Source organism: Choloepus didactylus, chromosome 9, assembly GCF_015220235.1.
Source record: "Choloepus didactylus isolate mChoDid1 chromosome 9, mChoDid1.pri, whole genome shotgun sequence".
Classification (NCBI taxonomy): Eukaryota; Metazoa; Chordata; class Mammalia; order Pilosa; family Megalonychidae; genus Choloepus; species Choloepus didactylus.
The window spans coordinates 93,789,836-93,802,020 of NC_051315.1; the positions used below are offsets into that span (position 1 = coordinate 93,789,836).

The 12,185-nt window shown below is 36.3% G+C and overlaps 1 protein-coding gene across 1 annotated transcript in view; it reads right to left on the minus strand.

Moving 5' to 3' along the window:
- ALS2 (alsin Rho guanine nucleotide exchange factor ALS2) overlaps positions 1-12,185 on the minus strand; it is an 84,036-nt gene that overhangs the window by 22,078 nt on the left and 49,773 nt on the right. Inside the window, 11 exon segments of the mRNA XM_037849205.1 lie at positions 436-513; positions 715-826; positions 2,042-2,206; positions 2,798-2,896; positions 3,943-4,008; positions 4,125-4,327; positions 4,678-4,744; positions 5,170-5,240; positions 5,648-5,776; positions 6,182-6,313; positions 7,304-7,466. Coding sequence (XP_037705133.1) covers positions 436-513; positions 715-826; positions 2,042-2,206; positions 2,798-2,896; positions 3,943-4,008; positions 4,125-4,327; positions 4,678-4,744; positions 5,170-5,240; positions 5,648-5,776; positions 6,182-6,313; positions 7,304-7,466 — 1,285 coding nt within the window.

Sequence of the window (12,185 nt, forward strand, 5' to 3'; positions counted from 1 at the left end):
GGTTTTGGAATACTATTCAGCAATAAAAGGAGCAAAAGTATTATACCTGCCATTCTGTGGAAAAATCTCAAAAACGTTAGGCTAAGTTTAAGAAGTCACACAGAAAAGACCATGTATTGTATGATTCCAATTAAATGAAAGGCTCAGAAAAGACAAATCAATAGAGTGATGAAGTTCATTAGTGGTTGCCTGGGACTGAAGACAGAAATGTAGAGTGACTACAAATGGGCTGGAGAGATCTTTTTGGGTGACGGAAATGTTCTAAAGTTGAATTATGGTGATAGTTGCACACCTCTGTATATTTACTAAAAGTCACTGAAATGTACACTTAAAACAGGTGAATTTTATAATACATAAATGAGCTTTTAAAAGAAGTCAAGTTAACATTAGTAGAAGATTGTGTTCAAGGGGAAAAAAAGAAAGTTAGTTTCTAACCTTTCCATTAAGAATCCAGTCATCTGAAAATTCTCCCTCATAGATAGTATCATCTTCAGAAAGTAAAACACCATTTCCCTATGTGAAGAAACAAAACAAAAATGACAACATATAAAATTCAAAATGACTTAGAGTACATGCAGCCACGTCCCCAAAGCCTTAAATAATCTTAAAAGACAAGAAAAATAGTACTAAGAAGGTAGAACATTAATTAAAATATAATAAAAATTAAGTAATAGGAGAAAGTCAATAGTAACTATTTACAAATATTCCACTCACCATCATTTTATTAAGGTTAAAGTTGCCTTCATAGTATAATCCAAACTGGGTAACTACCACACCATTCCCTTGACATACATCATCTTGCCACATTCCCATATACTTTTCTCCTCTGCATGGAAATAAAAGAAAAGGTAAGGGAACTCTACTTTCTGCATGATATTTCTGTAAATGTACAACTGCTCTAATTTAAAAACAAAAAAGGAAAATAAAAATTAATGATAAGGATAAGGTGGGAAGAAAGCAATTATCAAGCATTGCATTGCTCCCAGATTGTTTTCTCTTCCTTTCTTCTAGTAAGAGTGGTTAATTCTGTCTTCTCAAACACGGGTCAATAATGTTTAAGCAAAGGGTATTTTACTCAGAGTAATGTACTCAGGAATTTAATACAGTTTACCTGACATAAATCTGTATACACTCCATGTATTCCTTTAATAACTTTAAAATACATAATTGAAAAAAAAGAATGTCAAGGATTCAATTCTAAATAATTTCATTTAAAATATAACAGGCAGAATCAAATCTATGCACAACTGTCTCTTACCCAAAAGTTTACTAACTTAAAAAATTAAAAGAAATGGGGTTTATCATAAAACAAGGCTCATTGTTCACCTACTCAAACTCAAAGAAATCTTACTCATCTGCATTAAAAAAGTAAAATAAGTACAAATTGCTGGTTAAATAATCATGGAGTTTAGTAATAACAGCAAAATTTTTAAATCTCACATTATGGAAGCAGTGGTAATTAATAACACAAAAAGGGGTGGAGAGGGTACATAGTAAGTTATGGAGTCCAAATATGGAAGCAAAAGAACTACATTCCTCCCCAATATTTAATTAAGTGAATTTAACTAAGCTTGATTCCTGGGTTCCTGGCATCATAACATGGTTCTGATCTGATAGGCAGAACAAAGCAGAAAAACATTTAGGTATCTTTCTATAACCCAAAATGGAATTTCCATTGTTTCCTTTCTCCTACCCCAATCTCCACATTCTACTGATTGCTTTAAAGGCTTTTCTTTGTATAACAGTTAAAGATTTGGTATATTCTTTGTGACACAAAACACTTTGTATGTATGAAGCTTTGAGGAAAATGGTACCAATGTTGACTTTGAGTGATCCTCATCTTATAAGGAAGTAATCTATCATTTGGTCCACAAGAAAACGGATAAAATGATACCTGACAACTCTGTCTTCTTATTAACAAATTTCTCAATACTATCAAATTAAGATGATCAGCCTTCTTAAAATTATCAATGTTTTTGGAGAAGTATAGGAACCTTATCCTCTCACACTAGACTTTGAGATTAGAGGCAAAATACTGTACCTAGTGATATCATCAAAGACACCATATCCTGCTTTCTTATCCATTACCCACTGGCCAATGAACATACTGGGAGAAGAGGAAGTCAATTTTCCACTTCGTAGGAGACCATGACCGTGACGCATGTTATCTTGAAAACAGCCTTCGAACACTTCACCAGAGGCATAACTGCAATCAGTTAGAAAGATAGGTAGAGGTCATAAGCACATTCAACTTTGATTCTCATCTTTTCAAAATTTAGGAAATCTAAAACTATACTAAAGTTTCACTTGCAGTTTTAATTATTTATTTGTTTCTAGGATTATTTTTTACCAATCAAAAATCTCATTTTTGAATGATGGAAGCTAAGAAGTTAAAGATATCATGGGTAGTATGTTGCATTAACATGGGGAAAAATGTGACGGTTCCTTTACAGGGAAATGAAATCATGAGTGATCTCTGAGAAGGGAGAATGATGGTTTCGTCCATATTAGAGTGAAGTAATAAATATAAGATAAATTTATAGGCAAGACATTTAAAAGATTCTATAAGAAAGTTACGGTTTACAAGACTGGTACAAATCGGATAAGAACTAAATATTAACCTAATATTTTCATCTTGTGATGAGAGGCTGATCTTTAAAAGACTTTACATAGAATTTCAGTCATTAGAAGAGTAAATAAAATTCACTCCTTAGAAATTCTGGCTACACAAACATTTAGGTTTATGTGATTCTTTGACAAAGCAACATCAGTTCAAAAACCTTTCCAATGTTATTACCTATAGACTCCTTGACCACACATTTTTCCTTCTTTCCAATGGCCCACATAATGGTCCTCTTTGTTTAATGCTTTGTTTGGGATTCTGTATTCTCCATACCTGCCAAGGAGAATAAAAATAAGAGGATATGTTATGAAATATTCATATTTTTTATGTATATGTTGTAAACATTTCAACAAGGAAGACATATTTACCTCTAGGAGGAAAGGGGTAAATGGGGTCTTAGCTTAATCTATATCTATTAGCTAAGCTGTTTGGTAAATATTAGAAGAATGGGACATCAACCCAACTACACAAAGTGATGAGATGTTTTATCCCAAGTCCAGTGAAAACAGACTGAAACACAGGGCCAGGCCTATTTCTGTTACTAATTAACCACATCACCTTGAGTAAGACCAGGAATCCAGCTCCCTAAACTGTAAAATGAGGGGGGGGTGGGGCATAAATCAGATTATCTAGAGTCCTTTCTCATTCTAAAAATCTATTAAAAAGAGATGAATACATCACAAAAGTTTACATTTTCACACACACAAAAATCATCTACCCAATTTATATAAAAATCTTTTTTATATAGTAAATTAGATCACCTCTCTAACATGATGTAAAATAACTTCACTGACATAAATTTATCATGTAAATATAACAGTGTTAGAAAGCATGACAAACTTACAAAAAAATAATGTATTAGACTATCACTTAGAATAATATATCACTTGGAAGACTTCCCCTTTAACATATCATAGAAATTAAAGATGATTTAAATCATCTAAAAGGAAAATTTCTCCATGTCTTTTGTTTATAGGGGGTATTACTGTCTCACAGTTTCACAATCAAATTACCCAAGGTTCTCAGTCTTCACAACTGAGCAAACAGAAAACAGTTCCATTTTAACAGAAGGACCTCATGTCCTCAGATCACACAGCTATCAGGTTAAATGATTCACTCTAAGTAAATCAGACACTGTATCCTAGACTCCTAGCTCTCCTTAGTCACACACATCTGCATTATAAGCCCTAATACATTTTATGTACTTCTTAAAAACAAAACAAAAATGTACTCATTGTTTTGGAAAGTAACTCTAAACCCAAATAATATAATTTGTGACTGAACTTGAATTTATCCTCACATTTACACAATTTTCTTACCCGTCTTCCAAGCCATTCCTGAACATGCCAGAATACATCTTTCCATCAGGCCATTTCAAAACCCCTCTGTAATGCATATGCAAAGAATAATGCATGTCAACCAATGTTTCGGATAGTGAATACTTTTTCAGTAATTAGTCAGTCTATCACTGTCCTCCCAGGCATAAATCAAACATTTTCACCTGCCATGAGGCTTCCCTGAAAGCCAACGTCCATCGTACATCGCATCCTTTAGGCGAGGATCCTTGTAGAAAGTGTATTTGGCACTGCGTGAAATGGGTGGTTCCTGCCTCTGAATACTGTTGCCACTTCCATAAGGTGGAAGATCAGACATCCCCCTCAAAGCCTGATCTACAGCTTGGCTTATGGCCCGTAGCCACTTAGCCTAGGAGCAAAGAGCAACGTAAATAAACTTAAGGCAACAATTCCTCAAACATCTCTTTAAATCCTGCTAACATTCCTTGGTTTGAATAATTTTTCTGTTCCCTAATACTTTTCCTATTAACTGAATAATACTGATTGGCTCTTGAAATTTGCTGCTATGTGTTTAAAATTGATTAACATCACACAAATGAACAAACCAAAAAACCTACACTCTTGGTTTAATGAAAACTTATCAGATGTAACAGGATCACTAATCAAGAAACAAAAGTTTTTATTTTTTTTTCTTTACTATCACAAAGGATAGAAGTAGCCAGGCCAAAGATTGAAAGAAAAATACCACAATGGACTAACCTTTTCCTGGGGTGTTGATGAAATGAGAGTGAACTGCTCCTCAGGTGTAGTTATCTTTAAGCCATTCCTAAATATTCACAAGGATAAATACCAGTAGATATGACAATCTGTCATTACAATATCAATCTTCAAGTATAAGAAGCAACCTATTTATTTCAAGAGGAGAAGACAATTAAATGTAAATGCTTTCCTGCTCTGGGTTTAGTTCTCCGAGCAGTGGAAAGGACACAGTTATTCCACTCATGTTGAACAACGGGGAATGTGAGCAATGGGGATGCCCTCCCACCACCTATATAAGGGCACATAAGGACAGAGAGGATGTCCTGTCAAGATCTTCACTAGAGGTCATTTTACCACCTGCATGGTGGGGGAGCAGGCCTTATAATGTAGAGTGGGAAGGCAGGATCCCAAATCTCCTTTTTTCTCACATCTACGGAAACAATCTGGTTAAGAAAGGGAGAGAATGGGGGTAGAGAGAGACAAGCTACTTACACACCACCAGCTTCTTCAGAAAGTGGCTCTACCCACAGCGTGGCCAGAGGGAAAACATGGTGTGTGGAGAACTAAAAACAGAGAACACGGAGACCCATCTGAAAAATTCCATGTGGTCTCTGACCACATCCCCTTCATGTTGTTAACCTCTGTGGGCCCTGCAGTTCTGCTACACAATCCCTATGGTTAAACCCATGTGTGTGTCACCAACTCTGCTGCATGGTTCCTATAACATGGTTAACCCCAGTGGGTCTTGTCATCTCTGCTGCAAGGATCCCATCATGTGGCCAATATTCACCCTCAAGCTGGAAACTAAAAAAGATCCCTGAAATTGAGCCCATAACACAAATGCAAGCTGTAGCCAAACATTTTCTTTTAATCAACAGTTTCAGAGAAATCACAATAGTTGATGGTATCATTAAAGGGGCACAGTACTCCATCTTCCATGGTCTTTTTTAAGGTTAGGAGTCCAGCCTACCTGGGCATGGACCAGGGCATCATTAAAGAGGATGAACCAATTCACAGAAAATCTCCCAGCATGCTGCAGAGACAGGGCTCGGTTACTGCTCTCACACAGTAGTCGACGCTCTGGCTTCCTCAAGGAATCCTGGAATTAAAAAGAAAATAAAAAGCCAAACAATCAAAATTATTTTAACATACAAAGAGCAAATGAAAAAAATACAAATCACAGTTAGGGGAATTTGTTAGTCATAGCTTAGCTTGACGTTAAGCCTTAATTAAGATGGGATCCAAATATTTCATAAAGAAGCTTAAAGAAGATTTTTTAAAAAGACAGATGAGATAAATCTTCAGAAAGGATTCCTAAAATTGAAGGAAGGTAGTGATATTAAAGTACCCACTGCTGTGGTCTTTAGGCATTTTAAGAAATGATGTCATTAAAATGTTTTCACCATAAAGAGTAAGGAAAGGAGAAAATTATGGCAGTTGTTAGGGAAATGCCTGCTGTTTGCTGGAGTAATGACAACTGGCCTGGTCGGTTGGCATGGTTTACCGTCATTTTTCCAGGAAAAGTCTTCCAGAAGCCCAGTGTGTACTCTGCTTCCTTCCTTTTCCTGCCGAGATGAAGAGCAAGGGACTCATAACAAGAACTGGAATCCTGCAGTTTCTGGTATTCTGGAGATGTCTAGAGGCCAATAATTAAGGGAAAAAAAATGAAACAGTGGTCAAGAATCCATAACCTCAAAGTGTCTCATATATGTATTACAAACTCAGGGAGAAAATTCAGCCTAAGAACTGTCATGGTACACTAAAGGGAGCTGGGTAATGGAGCAGCTTAGTTAAAGAGAAATGCTACTCCATACAGGTACATATGAGATACAGGAATAAATCAAGGAAGAAAGAAACAAACACTAAAATTATCAGTGGAGAGAGGAGTAGAAAATACAGGATAGGGCAGTTCTCAAATGTTTGTGTCAGGACCCCTTTATTTTGCTTATGTCGGTTATATCTATTGATATTTACTATATTAGAAAAGAATATAAGAAATTTCTAATAAGAAATTTTTTTAAATTTCTTATTAATCTTTTCAATGTAAAATATTTAATTTTTTTAAAACAAAAAGATTTAGTGGGAAAAGCAGCATTGTTTTAAATATTCACAAATCTCTTTATTGTCAGTTTAAAAGACAACAGTTGGATTTTCATATCTGCTTTTGCATTTAATCTGTTATAATACACTGTCTGGATGAAATATATTAAGAAAATCTGGCCACACAGAGATATATAGCTAGAAAAGGAAAGAATATTCCTCTAATCCTGTGATTTTTTTGTAACACCTGGCATTAGCTTATTAGGTATCAAGACCATGTGGTAACTCTTCTGCCTTGTAGGTATGTACTACTATACAAAAAGCCAGGGCTTGAAAGAGCTCCAGGAGATGGGTGTACTTAGTATGTACTAGAAATCCACAGCAAGGAAAATCAGACTGACGTACAGTCATACATTCCTCTTTCATCACCTTGCAGAAAGAAATGTTTTAATCAGATACATATAAACTAATATTAAATTAGTGGGGTTCCAGATCATGTGGCAATATAATTTAAACATGCAAACAAACTGTTAACACAGATCCTTGGCTTCCCAAGTGTACAAAGGGGGTATTTAGGGGAGCTTACCACTTCAAAACAAGTAGCAAGCTTCAGCAAAACTTCTGCATAATTATGAAGTCGTCTGATTGGCAAGAAAAACAAAGTATTCAGTATTTCCATCAACTGTGTGTTTTCATCATTCACTTCTGATAAATCTTGCAACAGCTCCTGGTTTTTATTTAAGAAATCACTGGAGGTGGAGGAAGAAAGATTCAGTAACTCATTTTGGTATTGATAATATGGATGACATTGAACAGAAATATTTCACTAGATAGTACTTTTTCAGAAAGCATATTTTACATGCTATGAAAGTAGAAGATAAATACAATGAAATAAGTCATATATAAGTAAGAGTACCCTATCTTTAAAACTCAAAAAGTACTTTCTGAGTATAAAAAGCAATTGGTAGCAATTCTAATAGTAACTCTAATAGAAATGGTTAATTAGGGACTTGGGCCTTATCTTCTCAGGAAATGAAATCATGCATCCCACAATTTCAAGGAAGAATTAGAGAGATCAGTTGACACTATTATCCATTAATTTCATAACTCACAGCAATAAATGGCAAAACAAATTGCTTAATCAGTTGTGTAAAAATACTGGAAGAAAAACAAAGCTTCTTGCTCCAACTGAAATGGCATGAAATATTAAAATAATTCTAATATTTTCTTTTTTCCTTCAATTAAATAAATAAAACCTAACAAGAGTTTTATTAAGGAGAATAAAGAAGCTGCAGGAACCAGTAACTCCAATAAGTAAAGCAAATTACTTCTGAAGATTTCAATACTGAGTTTCAAAAGCATTTCAAAAGGAAACCAACACTTAGTTTTTATATTTGCTTTTTTACAAATCCATGATTAAAATTTTATTACAAAATTTAATGCTGGTCAGTAACCCACTGGGACTATGTTTACCAGACCAAACACTTAAAAGATTTGTAAAGAAGAGTTGGTGGCATATCACAATAATCATCTGTCACTTACTGAGCAACAACTACACGCTAGGCACAACCCTGAGTGCTTTACAAGCATTATACAACAATTCTTAGCTAAAAGGCCTTATAGAGGACACAATTTCACACAAGCCTGTAAGGCAGAATGAGTCACTTTAAAACCCCTTAGAGAACTACTGAGTACAGAGGTATTTAACTCAGAAATTATAAAACAGTTATCTTGAAAAGATGCAATAAAAATACGTAGAAACTTCCAGCACCCAAAAGTTCAATGACACAAATCTGGTTGTTTTATAATGTAACAAAAAGACTGGACAAAGTACCCTGGAAAAACACGGCCCAGATATTTATTTATATTTGGCTTGTGCTGAGCTCCTCCTCCATGTGCCTCTGCCTAGATCAGCTGAGGACACTCACTTGACTCAATGCAGAAGGGTTCTGCTGTGATCTGCTCCTGTGAGATGGAGGTAGGACACGATGCACAGATATTCCCTCTGACCACAATTCTCCTGGATATCCAATATCCAATTCATACTACACCAGAGATATTATAACTCTGATGAATATTTTCCAGGACTCACTCATGTCCTTGCCTACAGACTTCTCCAAAAGACACCCTGGTTTACTCTCTAGAAACCTGAAACCAGAGATTCTGTTCAGTTTATCTTCTCTTGGGAGTTTCTATCTAATAGTGGCAATCTTGCTCTTTCCTTACATATTGCTACTTATATTTTTAAAATAAAAATAAATATATTGTTTGGAGATCCATACATAGTTGGTCAAAGTACAAGTAAGGAAAGCAAGAGAATGACTGGCTCGAAAGTCAGAATAGTTATAACCTGTGAAGGGAAGGGGATGTGATTGGGAAGGGGGCTTCTAGGGTATTAATAATATTCTATTTATTAACTTAGGTAGTAGATATATGGCTGTCCATTTTATTATGTTTTAAAATGAAATTATTTGTTTTATACATTCTTTTGTTTGTATGATGCATTACACAATACATTTTTTTTAAAAACAGAACATCCTGAAAATTAGAAAAGTTTAAAATAGGGGATTTTGTAAAATAGTCGTAAAAAGATAAAGAACAAGCAGACTTGGAGTTTTCCAGAATTGATATAAGACATGAATTCTCAGAATGAAGAATCACATATTCTAACACTCAAAAATAAATTCATGCCTAGACATAGTATACTAAAAACTCTGTAATACCCAAGTAAAGAACTTAAAACAACTAGAGAGAAAAACAGTTTGCCTACAAAAGAACAATTAAAAACAGGTTCTCACAGCAACAGCAATGGAATGAAGACAATGGAATATTTTTAAGTGCTTAGAACTTTATACCTAGCTAAAATAATGTTTATACCTAGCTAAAATAATGATTCAAAAGTGAAAGAAAACATGATACAACATGGATGAACCTTGAAAACATTATGCTAAACGAAGTAAGCCAGACACAAACGGACTAATATTGTATGATTTCACTTATACAAAATATATAGAATAAGTAAATGCATAGAGACAAAAAGTAGATGAGTAGTTACCAGGGGCAGCAGGGAGGAGGTAATGCAGAGTTATTACTTAATGCTATGATAGCATTTCTGTTTGGGGTAATAAAAATTTTAGAAATGGATGGTGGTGATAGTTGCACAACATTGTGAATGTAATTAATGCCACTGAATTGTACACTTAAAAATGATTAAAACAGATAGAGGGGAAGATGGGGGCATAGAGAGGAGTGGAAGCTAATTAGTCCCCCCGGAACAGCTAATAAACAACCAGGAACAACTAGTAAATAATCTGGAATAACTGCTGGGGGACAAACGTAAATGTCCACACATTGTACACCAACCTAGATTGGGAGGAATGCCTGAGATCGCAGCATAAAATCCGTAAGTAAAAACTGCGGATCCCAGCTGAAAGCCCCTCCCCCCTGGCAGCCCAAACTGCAAAGCCTCACTGTGACAGAGAGCAGCATTCTCTAAGCAAGCGAATATACCTCAACCCAGCTCCAACTGAGGTTTTAATTAACAAATACTGATTGGTCAATACAAGCTATGAATCCCCAATAAGCACATAGAGGCTTTTGGTGACAACTGAACTTGGAGAACCAGAGGACCTCTTTGGGAGGGAGGGGGAGCCCAGAGGACTGCGTGCTGTCTCTGGCTGACAGATGAAACTGAGGGTGGCCGCAGACTGGCCCTAAAGGGGACTTTCTGTCCCTTTTTCGGCCCAGTGGAGAAAGCCTCAGCCATTTTCAGTTCCCAGCACTCTGACCCAGACAAGGGTAGAGATAGCAGAGGCAGAGAGACTATTCAAATGCAAATGGTATCTCCCCAGGGGGTATATTTTCCCTAAGAGGAAAGAGGTGGTGCCAAGCTCTACTACCCACCTTCCATTCCGAACCAGACCCCAGAGCTTAGGGGAAAACAGCCACGGGTCACACCTCTTTACACCAGTCTGGAGTGACAGGCTGACAGGCACCACTTGTTGGCAGAAAACACAGTGGCTTGAAGCCTCAAAGGCTGTACCAATCTTCTAAGACAAACCCTCAGGGAGATGTGATACAATTGCCTCCTTCTGAGACCTGAGCCTATTCTGGTCTGGGAAAACCTGATTGGAGTAACCAAGGAAACCAAATGCCTAGACAACAGAAAACTACAACCAACACTAAGAAAAACGAAGTTATGGCCCAGTCAAAGGAACAAACTTACACTACAACTGAGATACAGGAATTGAAATAACTTATGCTAAATCAATTCAAAAAGCTTAGGGAAGATATGGCAAAAGAGATGAAGCATATAATGAAAACACCGAGCAAACATAAGGTAGAAACCGCAAGTTTGAAAAAATTGGCAGAATCTATAGAAATGAAAGGCACAATGCAAGAGATAAAAGAAACAACGGAGACATACAACATCAAGAGGCAGAAGAAAACACTCGGGAACTGGAGAACAAGGCACCTGAAAGCCTACACACAAAAGACCAGATAGAAAAAAGAATGGAAAAATACGAGCAACATCTCCAGGAACTTAAGGACAAAATCAAATTCAAGAATGTATGTATCTTTGGTGCCCCAGAAGAAGAGAATGGAAAAAGGGCAAAGGCAATAATAGAGGAAATAATCAATGAAAATTTCCCATCTCTTATGAGGACATAAAATCACAGATCCAAGGGGCACAGTGTACCCCAAACAGAACAGATCTGAATAGGCCTATGCCAAGACACTTAATACTCAGATTATCAAATGTCAAAGACCAAGAAAGAATCCTGAAAACAGCAAGAGAAAAGTGATCCATCACATACAAAGGAAGCTTGATAAGACTGTGCGGATTTCTCAATAGAAACCATGGAGGCAAGAAGGAAGTGGGATGATATATTTAAGATACTGAAAGAGAAAAACCACCAACCAAGAATCCTATATCCGGCAAAACTGTCCTTCAAGTATGAGGGAGAGCTTAAAATATTCTCTGACAAACAATGACAGAATTTGTGAACAAGATATCTGCTCTACAGGAAATATAAAAGGGAGCACTACAGACAGAAAGGAAAAGACAGGAGTGAGACGTTTGGAACACAATTTGGGGAGATAGTAGCACAGCAATGTAAGTAAACTGAACAAAGATGACTGTGAGTATGGTTGAAAGAGGAAGGTTAGGAGCATGTGGGACACCAGAAGGAAAGAGGAAAGATAAAGACTGGGCCTGTATAACTCTGTGAAACTCAGGGTGCTCAACAATTGTGATAAAAGGTACAAATACGTTTTTACATGAGGGAGAACAAATGAATATCAACCTTTGCAAGGTGTTAAAAATAGGGTGGGATTGGGGGGAAAAACTCAAATCAATGCAAACTAGAGACTATAATTAACAGAAACATTGCATTATGCTTCCTCTAATGTAACAAAGGCCATACACCAAAGCTAAATGCATGGGGGGGGCGGGGGGACGCAGGGGA